This window comes from Mastigoproctus giganteus, chromosome 2, assembly GCF_048544385.1.
Source record: "Mastigoproctus giganteus isolate SK-2022 chromosome 2, ASM4854438v1, whole genome shotgun sequence".
NCBI classification, from domain to species: domain Eukaryota; kingdom Metazoa; phylum Arthropoda; class Arachnida; order Uropygi; family Thelyphonidae; genus Mastigoproctus; species Mastigoproctus giganteus.
The window spans coordinates 257169226-257194830 of record NC_143576.1 but is presented as its reverse complement, the minus strand read 5'-3'; the positions used below and the strand labels follow the sequence as shown (position 1 = coordinate 257194830).

At 38.4% G+C, this 25605-nt stretch overlaps 1 protein-coding gene across 10 annotated transcripts in view; it reads right to left on the bottom strand.

Moving 5' to 3' along the window:
- Nucleotides 1-25605, bottom strand: part of LOC150090406 (uncharacterized) — a 390346-nt gene that overhangs the window by 45355 nt on the left and 319386 nt on the right. For all 10 annotated transcript variants that reach the window (XM_090389862.1, XM_090389864.1, XM_090389859.1 and 7 more), the window contains one exon: nt 13676-13741. In XM_090389862.1, the coding sequence (XP_090245988.1) occupies nt 13676-13741 (66 nt within the window). The remainder of the gene's footprint in view (nt 1-13675; nt 13742-25605) is intronic.

Sequence of the window (25605 nt, the reverse complement as noted above, 5' to 3'; positions counted from 1 at the left end):
GTATTGGTATTGGTATGGTTATTTCTGGCGCAGGGGCTACTTAGGTCATATTGCGCCTATAAACGAGATGAGGATTTCACCGTGTCTGTAAAAACAGTTAGAAACAATTATACAGATTTATTCGTTTTAAGAAGCAGAAAAATTCCGGGAGATTTGCATCATTACCTATGAGCTGTTGGAGTGTCAAAGGTTATTTAAGATTAATGAATGAAGCTTTTCGGGCATCAGTGTATAAGGTACATTCAACGAGTATGTGCTTTATTGTGAGAACAGAGTTGCAGTGCATACACTGCGGAGGATCGTTTCCTGTAAGAAGAAAGATATGGGTGAGCTTACTGTGCCCGATCCGAGCTCTAGCCAGGATGACTTCTTCCTTTCTGTTTACACAAAAACTGGAAACCCATAACTGTGGTTCAGGTTTTATTTCACGGAGCTTGTTATTCAGTTGAGATTGCCATAGACGTGTCCATTGTTCCTTACATTTATTTCTTATATGGGATCTGTAGTCCATATATGGAACATAGTAATCTGGCGATGCTATGTTGGATGAATGTTTGGCTGCATAGTCTGCTTTTTCATTCCCTGATATCCCAGTGTGGCCTGGGATCGAGCAAAAGATGACTACTTGCTGGTGATCATGGATATGAATCAGTTGAGATTTTATAGATTTTATTAAGGGATGCGTTGCTGAGGAGGAATTTTGCAAGGCTAAGATTGAACTCTGTGAGTCACTATATATTACACTTTTTTGGATGGACAGTTGGAGAATGTTTTCTAAGGCAAGCTTGATAGCACACAATTCAGCTGTATAACTGCCGCATTCAGTGGGATGTGAAAAAGAGATAGTGTTAAAGGGAAAGACAGCTGCAGCACCGACTTTACTACCAGACTTTGATCCATCAGTGTATACTTGCGTAAAATTTGGGTAATTTTGTGTGTGAGCAGCATATAGTTGCTGTATATTGGTATTTGCAAGCGAATGTTTTCCCCAGTTTAAGAAATAGCTGTCACAGGATGCTTTAATAAAGGACCGTGGAGGATCTGAACTGTTCAGATCATGGAGGATTTTGTCCAGATGTATATTCCAAGTTTGTGATAATTCCTGTAATCTGATGCCAGCAAGTCGAACTGCTCTAGGTTTATTTCTGTAGTAACATTGGGAACTGTGGATTGTTAAGTATTGGCCAATTGGGGTGAGAAGGCAGACTGAATTTTGGCTGCATAGTTCAGAAGTAACATCTTTCTCCTGAGGCTGAGCAGAGGTTCATGGGCTTCGATATAAAGACTTTGCACTGGCGATGTTCTATAAGCGCCTACAGCAATTCTGAGGGCAGAATGTTGAATAGGGGCAAGACGTGCTAGCACGCTTTCCCTAGCAGAATCATACACCGGGGCACCATAATCAAGGCGAGATCTGATTAGGGCTCTGTACAAGTGAAGTAAGGTGTAACGATCTGCACCCCATGATGCAGAAGAGATAATTCATAATAAGTTCATTTTTTTCTGGCACGCAGTCCTTAGATGTGTGATATATTCTAAGAAGTTCAGTTTATTACCAAAAATTAAACCAAGGAGACGAATGCTATTCACCACTGTGATGGGATGATTTGTTAGTTGTATTTCTGGATCTGGATGCATCTTTCGTTTATTACAAAAGTGAATGACTCTAGATTTCTGATAGGATAATCGGTAACCATTCTGTGTCATTCATAACTCAATGTTATTTATAGATGTTTGCAGCTGCCTTTCGATAAAGCTCATGTTTTGCGAGCTGCAAGAGACAGTCAAATCATCAGCATAGAGGTAAGAGTTTACAGCTTTTGGAATATTTTTTGTCATCTGATTTATTCTAATTGCAAATAAGGTTGCACTGAGTACAGAGCCCTGTGGGACTCCTTCTTGTATGAATGTTTGCGAAAGTACTTGCCGATAGCGGACTTGAAAGGTCCTGTGTTGTAGGAAATTCTGTATGAAATACGGTAAGTGTCCTCTCAGGCCCAGGGAATGAAGATCTCTCAGGATACCAAACCGCCAAGTGGTGTCAAAGGCCTTCTCTATGTCGAGACATACCATTACTAGATGTTTGTTTTGGATAAATGCATTCCTGATGTCTGTTTCTGCTTTGATCATGAGATCTAGAGATGATCGGTGTTTTCGGAAACCAAATTGATTGTCAGAGATAATATTTTGGGAATCAAGATACCACGTTAGTCGACGGTGTATCATTTTTTCTATGGTTTTACTTAGGCAGCTTGTGAGCGAAATGGGTCTGTAATTGTTCGGAATAGAATGATCTTTCCCTGGTTTGGGTATCGCCAGTACAAAAGCATGACGCCAGAAGCTGGGGAAGGAATGCTCCATAAAAATGCGATTGTAGAAGGTCAGTAGTGAAGATAATGATTTATTGTCTAGATGTTGTAACATTATGTAGTATATTCCATCCGGGCCAGCAGCACTGTTCTTAGCGGTGGATAAAGCTTCTTGAAGTTCTACCAACGTAAGTGGTGTATTGTATTGGAAAGAGGATGTAGTTCTAAATTTCGGATGGGATTTTTCTGCTAAAGCTTTAATATTTTGAAATGACGGATCATATGCCGTAGAATCAGACAACTGTGAAAATACCGTCCCTAGAGCATTTGCAATCTCTGCAGGAGTAGATAGCTCCTGTCCATTCACGGTGAAAAGTGGGGACGACAAAGGGGGAAATTTACCATTTAATTGTCTTATTTTCCTCCAAATAATTCTTACATCAGTATTTTTATTAATTGTAGTTGCGAATCGAACCCAAGAGTCTCTTTTTGCTTTCTTTCTAATATGACGGGCTTTAGCTCTAATTTTCTTGTAGTTTATAAGATTAGTGGTGGTAGGATGTTTGCGGAATAAATTCCATGCACGGTTTTTTCCTTTTTTTATGTTCTTACAGTCCTCGTTCCACCAATAATTTCTGTTTCTACGACTGCTTGACTTTGACTGTGGGATGGCAGTGGATGCAGCTGCTAGAATCTGTTTTGTAATATGGTCGGCAACTGTGTCAATCGGATGAGATTTGATGATCTGATTGTCGAAGGATACGTTAGTGGTATACTTTGCCCAGTCTGCCTTGGAAAATTTCCATTTTGTGTGAGTTTCTGAAGGTATGCAGTGTGACGTTTCAATTTTACATATTATAGGGTAGTGGTCACTATTGAGTGGATCATCCAGAGCTGTCCACTGGATACTAGGGAAAAGGATTGGAGAGCAGATAGAGAGATCTATTGAAGAGACTGTTCCTGTTGGGAGGTGGAGGTAAGCTGGTGAACCAGTATTTAATATGGTTAAATTTCGTCTTTCAATAAGCATTTCAATGATTTTTCCACGTCCGTCTGTATTGGAAGAACCCCACAATGGATGGTGTCCATTGAAGTCACCCAATAAACAGAAAGGGGTTGGCAACTGCTGAATAAGATCTTCAAGCTCATGTATGGTACAAGGGCGACTGGGTGGCAGGTAGATTGACGCAAGTGTTAGGGTAACGCCAATGGCTATTCTCGTGCAGCAACAATTTCAACAGTGGTTTGCAACTGAATGCGTTTGCAGAGTACTCTCCCATCTATAAGTATCGCTACCCCTCCGTGAGCATTATTAGTAGGAGGTCTGTCTTGCCGAAAGAGAGTGTAATTTTTTATCGAAGTAGACACTTGAGGTGTTAAATGTGTCTCTTGTAAACAGATTCCAATTGGTTTATAATGCTTAATTATCTCGTGGATGTCGTTGATATTGCTGCGAAAGCCTCTACAGTTCCATTGGATGATGTTTTTCATTGTTTGGATTTAAATGAAGAAGCTGTGTCTGTCTGCTTTTTGGAAATCTGTTTCTGTCGGTCAATTTTTATTTTGACTCTCTTTGAAAATATTGGTCTGGCCTCTATTACATCTTCTGGATGAATTTCCAGAATGGTTTCCGTTTCTTCATGAGAGCAAGTCTCATTTGTGTCCATGGAGAAAGATTCAGCATGCTGCTTGTTACCGGGATCATAGTTTTCTGTTTGAGTAGATCTTACAGGAGTTGTAAGAGTAACAGGAGGTATCGTGACTGGTGTGTTATTAGATCTATTAGAAGTCTGTTGCTTTGAGGACTGAGGTACAGTAGAGAGTAAAGTTCGAGCCCATTCAGAAATAGAGATGCTTGGCGGGATTGATGTATCTGTTTGAACTGATAGTGAGTGAAATTTTTGAGCAGCGTCGGCATATGTACGCTTTGGCATCGGTATTAGTTGCTGTAATTGTTTTCTGGCTTCGGAAAATGAGACTTTCTTTTCTATCTTGTATTTTTGGATTTTCTTCTCATATTTCCACTGATCGCATGTTTTTGAGAAAGCTGGGTGATTGCCTTTACAATTAGGGCAAAGTGAGGACTGTGATTTACAATCGGCTTGGGCATGTTCCTTCGATCCACAGTTAGGGTATACTGCATCACCTCTACAGACAGTTTGGGAATGTCCAAATTTTTGACATTTATAACACCTTAGCGGGTTTGGGATATACGGGTGAATGCGGCAGTTCAAATACCCGGCTTTTACTGATGATGGTAGGTTGGGTGAGCTAAATGTCAATATGATACTGCGAGTGGGAATAAGTTCGCCATCTTTCTTAATCATAATTCTCTTCGCTTGTATGACCTTCTGATCCTGCAATTCGTTGACAATTTCCTCTTCTGAGACATTCATTAGGTCTCATTCTGAGATAACACCCTTGGAGGTATTGAGTGTTGTGTGTGGTGACACCTTAACAGGGATTCCATTGAATGTTGTGAGCTTGAGAAGGTACTCTGAATGTTTAGAGCTTGTAGTCTCAACCAACAGATCGCCAGATTTGAGACGGCGCACCATTTTGGGGGAACCTGCTACATTTTCCAGACACTTTTGTATGAGGAATGGCGATAGATTGCCTAGGGCCTGGTTCGCTAAGGAATGCAGGATCAGGAAAATCGGATGTTCTATTAGGGAATCATCCGTCTTCAGTCTCTTTCGGTTGATTTTGTCATCATTAGGTTGATGCAAATCCTTTGAATTTGGATTTGCTGTCTGAATCGGGGGAAAGTTTTCAAAGTCCATGTTTTGCTCCTTTTGGCCCTGGGGGTTTGCTTTACCACCCAGGTTTCCGGTCGCGCCACGGGGAGGCAGGAGCAGTGCCACAAGGTGACCAAGCGGCTGAGTTAGGAAGTTAGTATTAATATAAAAAGAAACAAAGGTGGTTTTCCTTTCTGGGCCTTTACCTACTTCTTGTAGTGCGAAAGAGCTACTTTGATCGAGAAATCAAGAAAAACGGTTGTTGAAACAAAAAATAGAATCTATTCGCTGAAAATCTCTTTAGAAAAAAACGCTTTTACAGACGCACTAGAATCGCTTGGCCACGGAACGCTTGGCACCCGGGGCCGCTCATCGTGGACTAATGTTATTAGTGGAGACTGTTAGGGTTCAGCATTGGGTCCATTGTTGTTTTCTGTATTTATAAACGATATTGATGATGGTATATCAAGCTTAATGTCCAAGTTTGCAGACAATACAAAGGTTGGCAGGGTTGTTAAGGACAGTAATGAGAGTATGCTGCTGCAAAAGGATCTAGAAAAGTTGAGCAGATCGGCTGAGAGGTGGCAAATGAAGTTTAACATTGACAAACGTAAAGTACTACATATGGGAAGCAGTAACCCCAGAGTAACGTATCAACTCTGTGGTACTACACTGACAATGGTAGAGAACGAAAAGGACCTGGGGGTAACTGTGCAGGCAGATATGAAGTTTTCTGAGCATGGAGACAGTCTGCAAGAGTAGGTCATGGTGTCTTGTCAATGATATACAGGAATTTTTCTAGCAGGGATATGGAGGTGATTATATCCTTGTATAAGGCAATGGTCAGGTACTGTACACCTTGAGTACTGTATACAGGTCTGGAGGCCTCATTTTAGGAAGGATATAGAGATGTTGGAACAAGTGCAGAGAAGGGCAACAAGATTAGTGAATGGAATAAAGGGTTGCTCTTACGAAGAAAGGCTTAAGTTTTGCAAATTACAGTCTAGAGACTAGGCACCTGAGAGGACAAATTCAAATTGAGGAAAGACAGATGTAGGATAGATGTGCGGAAGTTTGCCTTTAGCCAGCGGGTAGTTGGTTGGTGGAACAGATTTCCATCCCTTGTTGTGGAAGTTGATGGCCTAAATGAATTTAAGGTTAAGCTGAACAGGTATTTGTAACGAAGGAAGGAGTGAAATGGGAGCGTTTTTATTTATTTTTTTGGCTGAGCTGCATAAGCTTGCTTTCCTGCATCATATGCGTCTACTAATGACTGTTGTGATCAACCAGCCAAATGTAAATTTTGCTTATTTCAAACAAAGATTTCAAGCCTATAACTTCTACACTCCATCTATAAGACGGCAGACAGTTGATTAAAGATCTCTCTCTCTCTCTCTCTCTCTCTCTCTCTCTCTCATTCACTCCCCTCCATACAAAGACATGATCTGCTGCATGCTTTTTCTACGACAGTGATCTGCAATGCACAAGTATATACTTTTATTTGGGGGGGGGGGGGGGAAACAAGACATTTTCGTGGAATGTTAAATCTTTCAGATCAGAGATTCTGAAAGTCCACAAGAGACAAACTGAATTTCACACAGGGTGTCAGAATTTCCCGTGACTAACATATTCGTTATCTAGTATGTTTGCGAGGGCCCTTTATGTGTGCCTCGGGATGATTCTCTGGTATATTGGAACAAGTAGGCACTTCTTTTTGGTAAATGGATTTCATCTGTGAAGGATCATCACTCCAAGTAACACCGGCATCTGATGTTTATAGGGTTCTAACATCAACAGGGTTCTAACATCCACAAATGCCTGGCATTTGTGGATTATGAAAAGGCATTCGACTCCATACAGCATAAGGCAATGTTTTGGGCACTGGAAAGACAAGGCATAGATACTCCATATATTATGATTTTGAAGAAAATATATGAGAACGCTATCTCCTTTATTAGACTAGACAAAGACAGTAGGAAATTTAAAATTGAGAAAGGAGTTCGACAATGAGACACAATATCTCCAAAGCTGTTTACTGCTGCCCTTGAGGAAGCTTTCAGAAGATTAGACTGGTCGCAGAAAGGAGTCAATGTGAACGGAGAGTACCTAAACCATTTACGATTTGCAGATGACATTGTGGTCATACGCCACGATCCCAAAGAATTAGAGGAAAATCTTAATCAGTTATGCACAGTTAGTAAGGATTTTGGACTAAAGATGAATATGGCTAAAACAAAAGTAATGATGGACAAGTATGCCACGGAAAGGGAAATAATGATTGAAGGAGCAGTAATTGAAAAGGTGGAGTCATATACTTATCTGGGACAAATTATTAGCTGTAATAATGATAAATGGCTGGAAGTCAAGAGAAGAATAAATTTTGGATGGATAGCATTCAGGAAATATAGTCACATACTGAAGAGCAATATCCCAGTTTGTCTGAAACGTAAAATAATGAACCAATGTATACTTCCCCACCATGACTTATGGAAGTGAAACTTGGGCACTCACCAAAAGAATGGAAGAGAAGCTGAGAACTACAAAGCGAAGAATGGAACGAATTATATTGGGAATCAGACTGTTAGATAAGAAGAGAACCACATGAATTAGGCAGCAAACTCAAGTAAAGGACATTCTTATCAAAACTAAAGAACTAAAATGGTCTTGGGCAGGACACATAGCTCAAAGACATGATGACAGATGGACTAAGAAAATAACTGAATGGTATCCAAGAGGAGCTAGAAGAAAACCTGGAAGACAAAGGCAGAGATGGATAGATGAAATTCATCAGTTTGTGGGTAGTAAATGGATGGCCAGTGCTCAAAACAGAAGGAATTGGAAAGTTACTGGAGAGGCCTTCATCCTGCAGTGGATTAAAAATGGCTGATGATGATCATCATCAACAAATGCATTTAAAAGAGATTCAAAACTCACATCACTTGAACAGGATTCTATTTCAATATCAGATGACATATTATAAAGGGCGAATTCAATGTTATCAGCTTCAATGTACCGCTGACTCCTGTTCCTTTTCAGTCTTGATGTCTCAGGCTGTGGATCCATCATAACGATTCTTTAGGGAAAAATTTTATAGGAAAACACTTTTTACACAAAATTTGATCAGTAAATACACACTAAAGGTATTTTGTTTTTCACAAACTACAGAATAAAAATTCAGCAAGCATAATCTTCAAAAAATTTTACCTTTCCTTCTTGTGAAAAATACTAAATTAGATAAAATAACTTGAGCATGAGCAAAGAACATACGAAACTGTGAACCAAGTATACGACTTTTATAACACTCTCTAGAGAGTGCAATTGATTCTAAGCACAATTCCAGCTGTAGCAATAACTCAGGATTCGATCGGTGTGCCAATAATTAATCAGTTGTTCATTTAATGGGCTTTACCTTTTACAGTGCTCATTTATCTACCACATAATCTGAATGAACACTTATGTGTATTAAGACAAATAAATTGCAGTTCGTTTTAATGCAACTTTGCGTTTGGGCGGCGAAGGACACTGTGCAGGCACAAAACAAAAGAACAGAAGTAGAAAGGACAAACTGATTGAAATAGTGTGTCCATTCTATGGTGCCATCCTGCTGAGTGGCACTCAGCAGGATGTTCAGAAGAACAATACCCATGAAAATAACTATATTAAAAATTACAATCTATAAATATTTGAGTCTAATGTCAGCAAGTATCATCTATCTTCTCAACCCATTCAAAGTACCAGAGTACAAAAACCTTTATGGTTTTGTAATTATTATTAAAAAAATAAAAAAAATTGAAATAATAATTCAAGAAGCAAAAGGTACATCCTTATGTATTCGTAACTACCAACTTAAAAAGAAATAATATTATTAGCATTAAGCACAGGCATATGATACAATAAAGCAAGCTTATACAACACACCCCATCTCATTTCATCCATCCATCCATTCATTCATTCCAGATGTTTGTCAAGTTCTGCTTGAATTTATTTAAGCTGTCAATTTCTACGACAGATGGAAATTTGTTCCAGCAATCACCAACCTGCTGGCCAAAGGCAACTTCCGCACATCTATTCTACAACTGTCTTTCTTAAATTTGGATTTATGTCCCCTCAGGCAATTAATATGTGCAAGAGGAAGAATCCCATCAGCATTAGCCTGTTCAAACCATTCAAGGCCTTACACACCTCAATCAGAACACTGCGCAGGTGCCTAGTCTCCAGACACTGAAATTTGCAAAACTTAAGTCTTTCTTCATAAGAGCAACCTTTGTTCCATTCACTCATCTTGTTGCCCTTCTTTGTACTCATTCCAGCATCCTTCCTAAAATGAGGCCTCCAGACCAGTATACAGTACTCAAGTTGTGGTCTGACCATTGCCTTATACAATAGGATAATCACCTCCTTATCCCTGCTAGTTGTTGTTGTTCGGTTTTTAGGAGCATTAGCAAGTATGGCCATATTGCTCCGGGGAAATATGCGGTGGTCATCCCCTGATCTTTCCGCATCCTCTGTATTTGGTGGTCACTGGCTCGAACCACGGTCTAATCCAGAAGCATGTGCTATGCACTGCTGCTCCTGTCCACCTGGCTACGGAGGTGCCTATCCCTGCTAGAAATATTCCTGTTATTGTTGTTGTTGTTGTTTGGGGTTTAATGGCGCAAAAGCAACTTCGGCTATATTGCGCCTAAATATTCCTGTATATCACTGACAAGTCACCATGACCTGTTCTGGCAACTTCATATCTGACAGCAATTACACCAAGTTCTTTTCATTCTCTATAACCCTCAGTGTAGTACCACACAGTTAGCATTAGCAGAGGCATAGGATGCTTATACGGCATCAGCAAAATAAAAAATAAAAAAAAACCCTTCCCATTTCGCCCATCTGGTCACTCCAAATGTTTGGCTAGTTCAGCCTTAAATTTATTTAAGCTATCAACTTCCACAACAACAGATGGAAGCCTGTTCCAGCAATCAACTACCTGATGGCTAAAGGCAAACTTCCACACATCTATTCTACAACTGTCTTTCCTCAATTTGAATCTAGGGGCCCCTTAGTTTCTTAGTCTGAGCAAGCAAAAGTATACCGTCAGTCAGCATTGAGCCTGCTCAAACCATTCAAGGCTTTATACACCTCAATCAGACCACCTCACAGGTGCCTAGTCTCCAGATGCTGTAATTTGCAAAACATAAGCCTTTCTTCGTAAGAGCAACCCTTTGTTCCATTCATTAATCTTGTTGCCATTCTCTGTACTCGTTCCAACAGCTCTACATCCTTTTTAAAATGAGGCCTCCAGACCTGTATACAGTACTCGAGGTGTACAGTACCTGACCATTGCCTTATACAAGGGAATAATCATCTCCTTATCCCTGCTAGAAAAATTCCTGTATATCATTGACAAGACACCATGAGCTACTCTTGCAGACTGTCTGCACTGTTCAGAAAACTTCATATCTGCCTGCACAATTACCCCCCCAGTCCTTTTCATTCTTTACCACTGTCAGTGTAGTACCACAGAGTTGATATGTTACTCTGGGGTTACTGCTTCCCATATGGAGTACTTTACATTTGTCTACTTTAAACTTCATTTCCCACCTCTCAGGCCATCTGCTCAACTTTTCTAGATCCTGTTCCAGCAGCATAGTGTCATTAACAACCCTGCCAACCATCGTATCATCTGCAAACTTGGATATTTTAAGTCTGATATACCATCATCAATATCATTAATAAATACAGAAAACAATGGACCCAACATTGAACCCTGGGGGAGTCCACTAACAACATTAGTCCACAAAGAGCAGTGTCCATTGATTACTACTCTGTCTTCTCCCATTCAACCATCCCTTTATCCTTAGCAGCAATTTGCGTCCAATTTGTGGAGCAGTCTTCCATGAGTTTGTTGCCTAATCCATGTGTTTGTCTTCTTATCCAACAGTCTGATTCCCAATATAATTTGTTCCATTCTTCGCTGTGTAGTTCCCAGCTTCTCTTCATTCTTTTGGCAAGTGCCCAAGTTTCACTTTCACAAGTCATGGTGGGGACTATACATTGATTCATTATTTTACGTTTCAGACAAACTGGGATATTTCTCCTCAGTATGTGACTAAAAATATTTCCTGAATGCTATCCATCCAAAATTTATTCTTCTCTTGACTTCCAGCCATTTATCATTATTACAGTTAATGGCTTGTCCCAGATAAGTAGATGACCCCACCTTTTCAATTACTGCACCTTCTATCATTATATCCCTTTCTGTGGCATACTTGTTCATCATTACTTTTGTTTTAGCCATATTCATCTTTAGTCCAAAATCCTTACTAACTCTGCATAACTGATTAAGATTTTCCTCTAATCCTTTGGGATCGTGGCTTATGATCACAATGTCATCTGCAAATCGTAAATGGTTTAGGTACTCTCCAATCACATTGACTCCTTTCTGCAGCCAGTCTAATCTTCTGAAAGCTTGCTCAAGGGCAGCAGTAAACAACTTCGGAAGTATTGTCTCCTTGTTGAACCCCTTTCTCTATTTTAAATTTGCTACTGTTTTTGTCTAGTCTAATAAAGGCGGTAGCGTTCTCATATATTTTCTTCAAAATATGACGTATCTATGCCTTTTCTTTGCAGTGCCCGAAACATTGCCTTATGCTGTAGGGAGTCAAATGCCTTTTCATAATCCACAAATGCCAGGCATAATGGTGTTTTACATTCATTTGCTTTCTCCATTAGCTGTGAAATTACGTGAAGGTGATCCATAATTGAGAATCCTGTCCTAAAGCCAGCTTCCTCTTTCGGTTGATTCTCATCAAGTATTCTTTCTAATCTGTTAGTAATGACCCTTGTGAACAACTTGTAGATGTGGGATAACAAGCTAATTGGTCTATAATTTCCAATTTCTGATTAATCTCCTTTCTTATGCAGCAAAACTATGATTGCATTATTCCACTGCTTGGGCATCATGCCTTTTCTAAAGCATTTTGTGAAGAGTCTTGCCAGTTTTTGTGTCATGTCTCTTCCTCCCAATTTTAACAACCCTACAGTAACTTCATCTTCCTCCAGGCTTTCTGATTCTTCAACATATGTTCTACCTCCTCAGGAAGGATATAGTGTATGTCATATGTGTACCATCTTCCCCACTGCTGGTATCATTCCCTCACTCCTTATATAATTCTCTATAGTAGTCTTCTGCTATTTGAATTATGCCTTCTCTGCTATTTATAAGTACATCATCACTATTCTTCAGTTTCAGTATCATTTGTCTTTCTGTATTACTGCTCATGGCTGCTGATTTAAGTTCTTTTTTTTCCCTTAATGCTTGTTCTACTTTTCTTATGTTAAATCTTCTTATGTCCTCTCTCAGTCGCTTTCTAATGGCTTTGCATAACTCAGTATACTCAATTTTCTCCTTGTCAGTGTTTTTCTTGCTCTTCATTTGTCATCTTTGGTTCATCATGAGAATTGTTTCTTGACTAATTTTTTCTTCTTTGGATTTCTTTTTATCTATAAGTTTCTTGAGCTTTATTACTTTCAGAGTTATAATATTCCTCATCAATATTTTGGTCCTGAGCAGTCTGCAGAAACTCATTGCCATTTGTGGTCTTCCTGGTGATTGATAATGCCCTTGGCCATCCCCACTCACTTCCTTGATGATCTCCACTCTAACTTCAGGACTGTTTACTCGTTACCTAACATTACACCCCCACATCTAGCCAATGTACAAGGGCAATGTTGCAATATTTAAGGCTTACTATTCCACCAGGACAACGTTTAAAGAAGCATTGATCCTGTTAGGACAATGGAGGGGAATATTCATGTAAAATTAAAGTTTTAAAAAGAACACGACATCTCAAAAGACAAAAAAAAAAAGGGATGTAAAGAATATAAATGAAGCTGATGATAGCCATAGAAAGGAGGTTACCAACAAAGAATTGATGGAACTTCTGTCAGAAGTAACTAGACAATCCAAAGTGTTCAATTTAAAGGATATGGCTAAAGATTTTAAACTTCTTTCAGGAGTCCTTCGCCGCATTTGAAATGAGACTCCAATGCTGAACATTTTTTTCAATGTTTCTGTAGCTATTCATAATGTCCAAGCAAAATTTATAAGTTGCATAAGCTACAGGGTCAAATATGAGAAAGAAAAAGACCACCATTCAGACATCCCCTGCTGCAGAACTAGTACCATCTACATTAGGTTCTATAACATTTAAAGCCATTCTCAGCAAGTTTCCTCAGACATGACCCTCCCCACAACCATTACCCACCATCCTCTTCCATTTAAATGTTATTCATTGGTAAGTAACATCTATCCTAGAAAGCAAAACACTAACATTAAGGTAAGAAATTGGTTTACTTGCAGTATAATAAACTAAAGTAAATTACACTGAAAATACAATGTGTCTGGACATAAAATTTTGACTAACAAAATCTATCAACTTATGAACAAGCCTCAGAAATATACTAAGTCCTAACACCTGACTACCTGTAATTGTACAGAATAATATTCACTTTATAACAACTCACATGGGTTATATATAGTGTCATTCTTATTTCGCATTAACTCTGTATGAACAACCACATAATGCTCTTCCCTCAATACAACTGCAAGTTACGTCAAAATTTATCACTACTTACCTGCTTCTTGACCGTGAAGGGGAATGACTTGAATCACTGTGACTATAACTACGACTTCTAGACTTTCTGCAAAAAATTTTGCATAATTAGTTTTCCCAGAAACAAAAGAAATAAAGGTGGGGGGAACGGTTTCAGTTAATTCATACTGAAAATGGCTATAATGAATTATCTTATAAGTACAATTCTATGCAGTGTGGGCATCTGCATTAAAATGACTACAAGAAACAAATTTTGTTTAGTTGCGGCAACTACTGGTAATGACAGTTAAGCAAGAAAGCTCTGGTTTAGTAATAAATCAACTTAAATATTTACTACTTTTTACACACACATACATCTTAACCATAAAGTAGTGGGTATGATCAAACAACTTTCTGCATGGGCACTAGGAACAGAGACAAAAACACACTGCACTTTAAAGCACATAACCTTTCAATAGAATGTCCTGGTATGAACATGTTAATCTGTCTAAGATGGTACTGAAAAATAAATATCAGGGAAAATATAATAATCTTTTAACTTCCCTACACAATATTGTAAATTCCTTACAAGGGTCATTAATTTACTTTTTTTCATGTAATGTTCACAGTCCGCAAAGTGGTGATGACAGGATGAGAAACCAGGAAGTCTTGAAAGAGATATGTAATGGCAGCACCTCGGTTTTTTTAAATGAATAGCGTATTAGCCTCTTTGATAATGCTATTCAAATTAAAAAATGTAATTAGCAATTTCAGGTCAATATGAGGATAACAAAGTTGTTTCTAAAGTAACTTAAGCTCAAGCCAATGTGGTATTTATCACAAAATGATTAAATTAAAATTAAACACTTTTATCAGCAAGTGAATGTACTGCCGAAAATACAGCATATATTTTGTCCATAAGGAACTCGTTACCTGAATACAAGAAAAAATAAAAAAATAAACATAACTGATTAACAATGGATATTAAAAAGAAATGATGTGCAAACTCACAATAAGAAGTTATTTGTTATTTGGGTTGTTTTTTTTAGGAGCATTAGCAACTAAGGCCATATTGCTCCAGGGATATGCAGTGGTCATTACCTGACCTTTCTGCATCCTCCATATTTGGTGGTCATGGGCTCAAACCCCAGTCTAATCAAGAAGCATATGCTACGCACTGCTGCTCCTGCTCACCTGGCTATGGAGGTGCCACAATAAGAAGTAACCCATACAGAATTCTGACATAACAGCACTACTGCACCTTATAATTAAACAAAAAGGCAATGCAAGGATATCATATTAGTGATACCTCACAAAAGAAATATAACAAAAGGAAAGAAAAAAGCTATAGGAAATCACAGGCATGATTTCATCAGGGCACACCATACCTGTAGATCTCCAAGGCAAACTGCTGGGAAGCAGCCAACTATTCATTGGTGCCCATTAAAAAATCATATAAATTCATAAAATAACTTCACAGCTGCTACTTTTTTATGTAATAATATTTTCTGTATCTATTTATATATCATTTTATTCAACTTCTGGATCTAAAGTCTGGAGATTTTTGTTGTTGTTGAACTTGGATTTTTCTGGTACAATGGCTACTTGGGAACAAAAAGTCTGGAGAATTGTAGTTCTTGTAGGCCAAACTGGCAACAACAGCTTACAGGCATGACTCCTCCTCCCTGAATTTAAAGCTATATCTGCACTGCTATTTATTTTAAGATAAATAAGAGATGGTAGCCTTTATTTACTTTAACATTGTAAGACACTTCATTCTTAAAGACACATTTTGAATTGTACTTGAAATGACTTGAAAAACATATAAAGGAACTAATCGTGGAAGCTACTAGGCCTTTCATACCGATCAAGATATATTGTTCAAGGTTTAGGCCTAAATGGATCTCAGATGAATTAATGAGACTAGTGGCAGAGAAGAAAAATGCATGGGATGCATATAAATTATCAGGCAACACAGAAGCCTATGGCAGATATAAACTAGTCTGTAATCAAGTCACAAAGGAGATTAGGCAAGGGAAGGGAGATCGAGAAATCTTTGGCAAAGGATGCTAAGAAAAACAGCAAGGACTTCTTTACTTTTATAAACTGAAGAAGGAAGGAAATGAATCAGATGGGTCCACTTGATATCGATGGTTTGATTGTTATTGATCCTGCACAGATAACTGATAATCTAAATGAGTATTTTGCATCTACATTCACACATGAGGAGTTAAGGGAGGAAAATGCTGGAAATTTATCAAACTGTAACAGGGTGCTTAATGACTTTGTAATAACAGAGAGCAAATTGGAGGAGAAACTGTTGACGTTAAACATAAAAAAGACACCTGGGGCTGATGGGAGCTATCCAGTTATATTAAAGTAGGCAGCAAAGCAAACCTTTAGCCATAATTATCAGAGCATCCTTGGACTCAGAGTAAGTCCCCATGGACTGGAGATGTGCAAATGTATCCCAAATTCACAAAGGGGGGACTCTAAGGGTGACAAGTAATTACAGACCAGTTAATTTAACTTCTGTTCCAGGGAAAATAATGGAGTCACTGGTTAAAGATGCATTGCAGAATCATCTAAACAAGACTGCAGTAATAATTCAGACACAGCATGGGTTTGTTAAGGGAAAGTCTCTGCTGACAAATTTGATATTATATACTTGGATTTCAGAAAGGCTTTTGACACTGTCACACAGGAAAGACTATTGTACAAATTGGAGCTTATTTGTTATTTGTTTTTTTAGGAGCATTAGCAACTAAGGCTATATTGCTCCGGGGATATGTGGTGGTCATTCTCTGACCTTTCCGCATCTTTCATATTTGGTGGTCGTGGGCTCGAACCCCGGTCTAATCAAGAAGCGTGTGCTACGCACTGCTGCACCTGCCCACGGAGGTGCCACAAATTGGAGCAGTATGGTACTAAGAGTAAGCTGTTACAATGGATAAAAGGATGGTTGAGTGGGAGAGAAGACAGAGTGGTAATCAATGGGCCCTGCACTTCGTGGACTAATGTTATTAGTGGAGTCCCCCAGTGTTCTGTGTTTGGACCACGTTTTTTTTTTTTTTTTTTTTTTATATTTATCAATGATATTGATAAAAAATATACCAGGCTTAATGTCGAAGTTTGCAGATGATACAAAGATTGATAAGGTTGTTAATGACAGTAATGGCAGTGTGCTAATGTAATGGGATCTAGAAAATTTGGGCAGATGGGCTGAGAAGTGAATACTAAAGTTTAACATTGACAAATGCAAGCCTCTACTCATGTTCAGAGCAGAAATCCAAGGGCTCTAAAGGGTTTTGTAAAAAGTGCGCTGTCCGTAATTTGGCAATCCAATAAGAAAGCATGGATTACAAGAGAATTGTTTACAGAATGGTTTACAAATTATTTTTTTTTGACGGTGAACGTTACTGCAAAGTTGAAGGGATGGAGTTCAAAATTTTGTTGCTTTTAGACAATGCACCAGATCATCCACCTGACATTTCTGATCTCAATGAAAATATAAAAATATGCTTTCTTCCCCATAACACAACGTCTCTCTTACAACCTATTGATCAAGGTGTAATTGCTACATTCAAGGCGTATTATCTGCGGCAAACTTTTTTCCAAGCGATTCAAGTTTCAACAGGAGTGGGATCATCATCTTTACAAACCTTTTTGGAAAAATTATAACATCAGGAATGCGATCGAAAATATATTTGCATCTTGGCTATAAATCACCGCAAACGACATGCGTTCTGTTTGGCAGCATGTTTTGCCCCATTTGGCAAATGATTTCAATGGTTTTGAATCACAAGTTCAGACAATTCCCAAAGACATCGCGAAGATCAGAAAAGACTTGGGATTCGAAACTTTGGATACTGCCAACGTACTTGACTGCATTGTGACTCACATGACTTAGATGATGCAACTCCCCTTGAAATTGACGAACAAACTGCATATGAAGAAGAGGGAAACAATTCTGAAGTGGCATCAAAAGAATTTTCAATAGAAGAATTGGAGAAAGTTTTTCGGGGGGGGGCCTGTGAGGCGATTATGAACGGAGATCCGAACACTGAACGTAACATCAAGGTATGGCAAATTTTACAAGATGGAATTGTACGCTACAAAGACTCGTATGTCGAGAAAAAGAAGAGACGACTTCACCGTTGAAATACCTAAAGAAACAAAGTTTTTTTTTTTTCTCATCTCTCATGATGTTACCTTTTCATTAATAAAATTTTTGCAATTTTTTTTATTTCAAATCCTTTTAATTGGCTATCAAGCACAAATTGTTTATAGATATATTATAATTTGTTTACACTGTTTCTCTGGAATGCATTCTTAAAACTCATAATTATACCTCAATCAGCATGATTTCACATAACACGGAACCAATTATCAGTGCTGTGTGGGGTATTGCTGTATATGCATATACCTGTAATATTATTGGCGATAATTTTGCGATTGAACTTATTGAGTCCATATGGATAATGGGTTTTTAACTTTAGCACAAATAATTCTTCCTGTCTATTTCTGGAACTGGGGTCAGGTACTTGTGCCAAGATGGAGATATAGATGTTGATAAAGCAACGTAACTGGAAATGCTTGTATTCAATTTCTTGTTCAGAGTTACTACAGTTATTGCAGTTATTGAAATTCTCGATATCTGACCTATGTAGGTTAAGTCTGAGTTGAAGTTTATTACTTGTTGGCCTACGTATTTCATATCGCAGGTAATAAGTTAAACCACATTGCTGCGGTTGCAGAATATAGGTTCATCGGTATTGCTAGTAATATGCTGTGGATGCATGTATCAGCATGTAAGACAGAGTTTACACTGACCTATTTACATCTTCTCCCCCCTCCCATACTTGGAGATACTTTAACGTGTTATAAATATGCCAGGAAATCATTTGCTAACTTCTTTCGTCACGAATACAGCCCTGTTAACGTTCACTTGTCTCAGCCCATTTCACCGACTCCTGCCTGACACTACAGTAAGTTGTCCTACTTTGACTATATTATTTCATCTTCACTTTCATTTCCTTTGTTTAAATTCACTTTCATTTCCTTTGTTTAAATTCACTTAGGACTGCTTGCCATTTTTCAATTTAACTTTTTTTGGAATTAGCTTAATCTTGATTTTTTCTTTTTACTTTTAATCTGATTTGGTTTCCTATTTCTTATTACTGTTCATTCTGGTCTCTGTTGGGTCGGCTATGATATATAACATTAGCTTGCTTTTTCCATTTGCTACGTATATTTCATATCAGAAACAGAGGCCTTAATTCTTGTTGTATTTCCTTTGGTTTCGACTGCTGACCCTTGAGGAAGAAGTTAATCTTAGGATCTATAGCATTAAGTACTATTTGTAGTATTTTATTTTATTTTTTTAATCTGCTTTAATTTTTCAGGCACTTATTTAATTTTTCCATGGTAACTACATCTGACAAGTCAGCATTCCCCATTCATTTTCTAAGCTACTTATACAGGGTGTTTCAGTTAAACGTTTCAGAACTTCTAAGAGGGGTAGGGTACATCCTGACAACTCGAAATCATATAGCAATGTGGGGTCGGAAATGCTTTCCTGAAGCGGTGTTGTACACAGAAGCACCATAAAGAAAAGAGACCGTAAGTGAGAAATCGTTTTAATAATACATGAAAAGAAGCAAAATGTACATGGATTAAAGTAAGTGTTCAAAGTTTCTTCCACGGGCTACAATGCACGCCTCACATCTCCGACGCATGGACATCCGAACATTCTGGAATACTCCAGGCGAATTTCGAATTTCTTCGGCAGCTACTGCGATTCTTGCAACCAGCTCCTCAGCATTGTCAACAGGGGTGTCATAAACTAGCGATTTCATATGACCCCAGAAATAAAAATCAAGACATGATAGGTCGGGTGACCGAGCAGGCCAACGCACGGGACCACCACGTCCGATCCACTGTTGACCAAATGTGACATCCAGGTAGTTACGAGCATCTCCGCTATAATGGGCAGGGGCTCCATCGTGTTGGAACCACATTGTCTGTTGCGTCGATGCAGAAATCTGTTCATCTCTCAAAAGTTGTGGCAATACTTGCTGCAGAAAGATCAAGTAGATAGGTCCGGTTAGACGACACGGTAACAGGTAAGGTCCGATGAGGTGATCTCCCATAATACCGGCCCATACATTGACCGAAAATCGAATTTGTGCTGCACGACGTCGTATTGCATGCGGGTTCTCGACCGCCCAGATATGGTCGTTATGCGTGTTGAAAATTCCTTCCCTTGTGAAGGATGCCTCATCGGAAAACAACACTTCAGCAGGAAAAAGGGGATTTGTAGCACATTTTCCAAGGTACCACTGTGCGAAAGCAATACGAGGTGCATAATCCTCCGGTTGCTGTGTCTGGACTCGCTGCACGTGAAACGGATGCATGTCTTGTTCTCGGAGAATCCTCCAGACGCTGCAATGGGAAACCCCGACTGCGTTTGCTAGACTTCGTGTACTCATTCTTGGATTCCCCTGTACATGCTGCAGCACATTCTGTTCGACGGCTGGAGTCCGTGCTGTTCTTACCCTGTCCCTGTCAGCTCTTTCAAATGAACCTCTCTCAGCTAACCTCTGGTGCAGTCTTGCAAAGAAATTATGACTGGGAATACGCCTCGTCGGATATCGTTCCGCGTACAAACGCTGTGCGGCTGGCCCTCTACAATTTGCAGCCCCGTACGCCAAATGCATATCGGCTAACTCTGCGTTCGTGTAATCATCCATCCTACTAACTTGCCGTTCTTGTTCAAGAAATTCGAAATTCGCCTGGAGTATTCCAGAATGTTCGGGTGTCCATGCGTCGGAGATGTGAGGCGTGCATTGTAGCCCGTGGAAGAAACTTCGAACACTTACTTTAATCCATGTACCTTTTGCTTCTTTTCATGTATTATTAAAACGATTTCTCACTTATGGTCTCTTTTCTTTATGGTGCTTCTGTATACAACACCGCTTCAGGAAAGCATTTCCGACCCCACATTGCTATATGATTTCGAGTTGTCAGGATGTACCCTACCCCTCTTAGAAGTTCTGAAACGTTTAACTGAAACACCCTGTATATAAGTATCAGCGTTTCGCAAACTATGTTCCACGAAAAATTGTAATTAATAATTTTTTAAAAAAATTAAAATAATAAATTTTGCATATTTGTAGCATACACCACTTTTGTATCATTATATTTAACACACACACACACACACACACACATATATATATATATATATATTTTTTTTTTTTTTTCCGGTCAATATACTGGCATATACTAAAAATCAAATATACTGTGGAACACTATTTTGGTGGGCTTTCATAGAGGTAATGACATCTACGAAAAAGTAGCAATGTGGTGATCTAATATGCCATTCATGTGCGATTTAGCCTGGATATCATAACTAAACTCACCTCTTTGATAATTATTAGTATTTTGAAAAATTATTACTAAAAATATGTAACCATAGATTTGTGGTTGAAAAAAAGGAACTTTAAAATGAGAAGCAAAGTATACTTCTAGCAGTGCAACTGTGGTCGACGAAAACAAACACAGTATTGCCACACTTCAAAAGTGAGGATGAACAATCGCAGCCTTTTGTTCCCCAAAAATCCGAAGTGAAACAACAGGAACCAACTAATAAATGACCAAAACAAAAGTATAATGACAGTTATTTGAATTTCGGCTTTGTGTGTTTGGAAATAAAGATGCTTCTGATGCACAGTGCGTCATATGTAAAAAAAATTAGCAACAGTTCTTTGGCTCTCGCTAAACTTGTGTTTCGTAAGTGTTTACTGAATATGTTGTGAGATGAAGTGTTCTGTGACTAAAAAAGTTTGGGAAATGCTGATATAGAGTATTACAAGAGAGCTCTAAGACCAAAAGAAACGAATAAGAGTGTATTAAGACAATAAAAGCATTCAAAGTTAGCTTTATTTTACTTTTATATTATTATTAATTATTTGTTTATTCATTGGATATAACACATTGAACCAATTCAGACTATCTTAGGCCTATCAGTTCTCTTGACTTCATAGCTCAAATGGAATACTTTTACTCTAAACCCTCATGCTAAATTTTTATCTTACATCTTCTCTATTGGCTTAAAGGCTAACTTCAAATGCTTTTACTGTGCTTAATACACTCTTATTCTATTCTTTTGGCCTTGCAGCTCTCTTGGAATGCTTTTATCATACAGTACTATACTTTATGCACTCTTATCCTTATCTTACATACTGTTGTAATTATATAGATGAGTATATTTAATATAATATACACTTGAATCTATGTACTCTTCAGAGCATATGCACATTAAAAATGTATACATACATACATATACATAAAGTCTAGAAAAGGTAAACATATCTGCAGGAGCATCCTGTGTAGATCATGCTTACACAAATCCATACTGATTATATGAATTTATCCCCTTTCTTTATATCTGCCCATAAACCTTTTATTTAGGAACCCTTTTGAGTCAAGAGCCCAAATCAGCAAGAAAAAGTTATAGGGTCACAATCTTTTCTTGCTAATCTACAGAGAAAACAATTCATATGCCTGTAGTAGAGGAGGACACATTACCACCAGAAGGTACAGTAGGCTTTCTCGAAATCTATGACACAAGGAGATGTGGTCTCGGCTTTGTTAATGATTAAATTGATAGCATTCTGAGTGATGGAACCCTGCTAAAACCAAAACTGGTGGCAGCTGGATGTGCAGTTTGCTTCAAGATAGTAGGTAGCAGATCTTAAGGGAATGAGCCGCTCCAAGGGTTTCCCAGTGCAGGTGCTAGATTGGATCATATTGGATACAAGAAACAATTCTGATAATATATGACATTTTATATTTGACAAGGTTCTGCACAGGAGGCTGCCATACAAGCTAATACAGTGGGACCATGAGCAAGGTTATGGGGTATTTTAGAGGTGGCAAAGGGTAATTATAAATGGTCATTCTTCAGAGTGGGCCATGATGAAAACAAGTGAGTCACCCAAGGTTCAGTGGCAGGGCCACTGTTGTTCCTGATGTTTTTTTAATGATACAGATGATAGATTAAAGGACATGATATGTTGAAATGTACAGATAATATTAATGGTGAAAATCAGGCTGAGCTTCTTGAGAATGATTTTGGCAAGCTTTATGGATGGTCAAAGAGATGCCAGTTACATTTTAATTCTCTAAATTTAATGTTCTTTTGGGAAATAATATCATCATCATCAGCCATTTTCAATCTACTGCAGAATGAAGGCCTCTGCAGCAACTTTCCAGTTCCTTCTGTTTTGTGCAATGGCCATCCATTTACTACCCACAAATTCATGAATTTCATCTATCCACCTCTGCCTTTGTCTTCCAGGTTTTGTTCTAGCTCCTCTAGGGCAGCATTCTGTTATTTTCTTAGTCCATCTGTAATCATGTCTTCAATCTATGCGTCCTACCCAAGACCATTTTAGTTGTTCTTTAGTTTTGATAAGAATGTCCTTTACTTGAGTTAGTTTCTTAATCCATGTGTTTCTCTTCTTATCTAACAGTCTGATTCCCAATATAATTCGTTCCATTCTTCGCTGTGTAGTTCTCAGCTTCTCTTTCATTCTTTTGGTGAGTGCCCAAGTTTCACTTCCATAAGTCATGGTGGGGAGTATACACTGGTTCATTATTTTTCGTTTCAGACAAACTGGGATATTGCTTCTCAGTATGTGACTAAAAATATTTCCTGAATGCTACCATCCAAAATTTATTCTTCTCTTGACTTCCAGCCATTTAACATTATTACAGCTAATAACTTGTCCCAGAGAAGTATATGACTTCACCTATTCAATTACTGCTCCTTCAATCATTATGTCCCTTTCTGTTGCATACTTGTTCGTCATTACTTTTGTTTTAGCCATATTCATCTTTAGTCCAAAATCCTTACTAACTGTGCATAACTGATTAAGAATTTTCTCTAATTCTTTGGGATCATGGCTTATGACCACAATGCCTTCTGCAAATCGTAAATGGTTTAGGTACTCTCCGTTCATATTGACTCCTTTCTGCGACCTGTCTAATCTTCAGAAAGATTCCTAAAGGACAGCAGTAAACAGCTTCGGAGATATTGTGTCTCATTGTCGAACTCCTTTCTCGATTTTAAATTTGCTACTGTCTTTATCTTAAGGGGCTTAAAGGGGAACAGGTATCCTGTGTGTTATCAGACACTCAGCCTAAAACACTGATGGACCCAATATCTCTCTATTACAGAAGATTTAGGAGAAGTCCGGTTGGCCTGCCTCCCTAAAATCCACTCATGCACACCTTCTCGATGGTAAGCCCTGTTACCTCACTTAGGTGGCAACGAATGTGTAGAGTGGTTCTCTTCAAAACGCCTGGTCAGTGTGAAGAGGAAAAGACCAAACCCTCCAGCACATGAAAGCACAACGAAACAAATGGCCCTCAGTTCCCAGCAGCTTTCACTCTCCCTCTTACGGCAGCGAGAGGATCACAGTGGAAGCAGAGGGTGCTAAGAATCTCTGGGTACGACCAGGCTGCCATGCACGGAAACTGAACTTGCCCTGTTATAATGTAAGAACACTCATTGGTGAAGACAGGATATTAGAGCTGGAAAAGGAATTGGAAAATGTGAATTGGAATATCATCGGTTTGGCTGAAACAAGAAGAAGAAATGAATCACTTATAAGTTTATCAAGTGGAAATCTGCTGTACACCAATGGAAACAGTGAAAGGAATGAAGGTGGAGTTGGGTTTCTTGTCCATAAAGATATAAAAAACAACATTTTGGAATTCAAAAGTACATCACCAAGAGTGTCAAGACTAATACTCAAGATTTCTAAGAGATACAAGCTAAAGATTATAATGATTTATGCATCAACATCGAGCCATGATAATGAAGAGGTTGACGAAATGTATACCGAAATTGAGAGTCTTCTAGATGAGCATAAAACCCACTACACTATTATTATGGGAGACTTCAATGCTAAGGTTGGAAAAAGACAAAACAGCGCAGAAAGGGGAACTATAGGAAATTTTGGAATTGGTGAAAGAAATGAAAGAGGTGAAAGACTTGTGGAATTTGCAGAATCTCAAGGATTGTCAGTAATGAACACTTTTTTCAAGAAAAGGGTGAACAGAAAGTGGACATGGAAGAGTCCAAATGGATTAACTACTAATGAAATCGACTTCATCCTCACTAACAGAAGATATATTGTGAATGACATTACTGTCCTGAATGAGATAAATGTTGGAAGTGATCACAGAATGGTAAGATGTACACCTGATATAGATGTAGGAAAGGAAAGGAAAAAACTGACTCGAGTAAATAATACAAAGGTCTTTGAGATAACAGAAGAGGAGAAAAAGCAGTATGTACTGGAACTTAAGAACAAGTATGAGCTTCTGCAGACTGCTGAGGACCAAGATAGCGACAAAGAATATTACAACTTTTTGAAAGTGATAAAGCCCAAGAAACCTATAGGGAAAAAGAAATCCAAAGAAGAAAAAATTAGTCAAGAAACACTTGTCATGATGAACCGAAGACGACAAATGAAAAGCAAGAAAAACACTGACAGGAAGAAAATTGAGTATACTGAGTTATGCAAAGCCATTAGAAAGAGACTCAAAGAGGACATAAGAAGATTTAACACAAGAAAAGTAGAACAAGCATTAAGGGAAAACAAAGGATTTAAATCAGCAGCCATGAGCAGTAATACAGAAAGACAAATGATACTGAAACTGAAGAATAGCGATGGTGTACTTATAAACAGCAGAGAAGGCATAATTCAAATAGCAGAACACTACTATAGAGAATTATACAAGGAGCAGGGGAATGATGCCAGCAGTGGGGAAGATGGATTGCAAAGTAGCAACACATACGACATACCCAATATTCTTCCTGATGAGGCAGAACATGCATTGAAGAAAATGAAGAATCAGAAAGCCCCAGGGGAAGATGAAGTTACTGTAGAGTTGTTA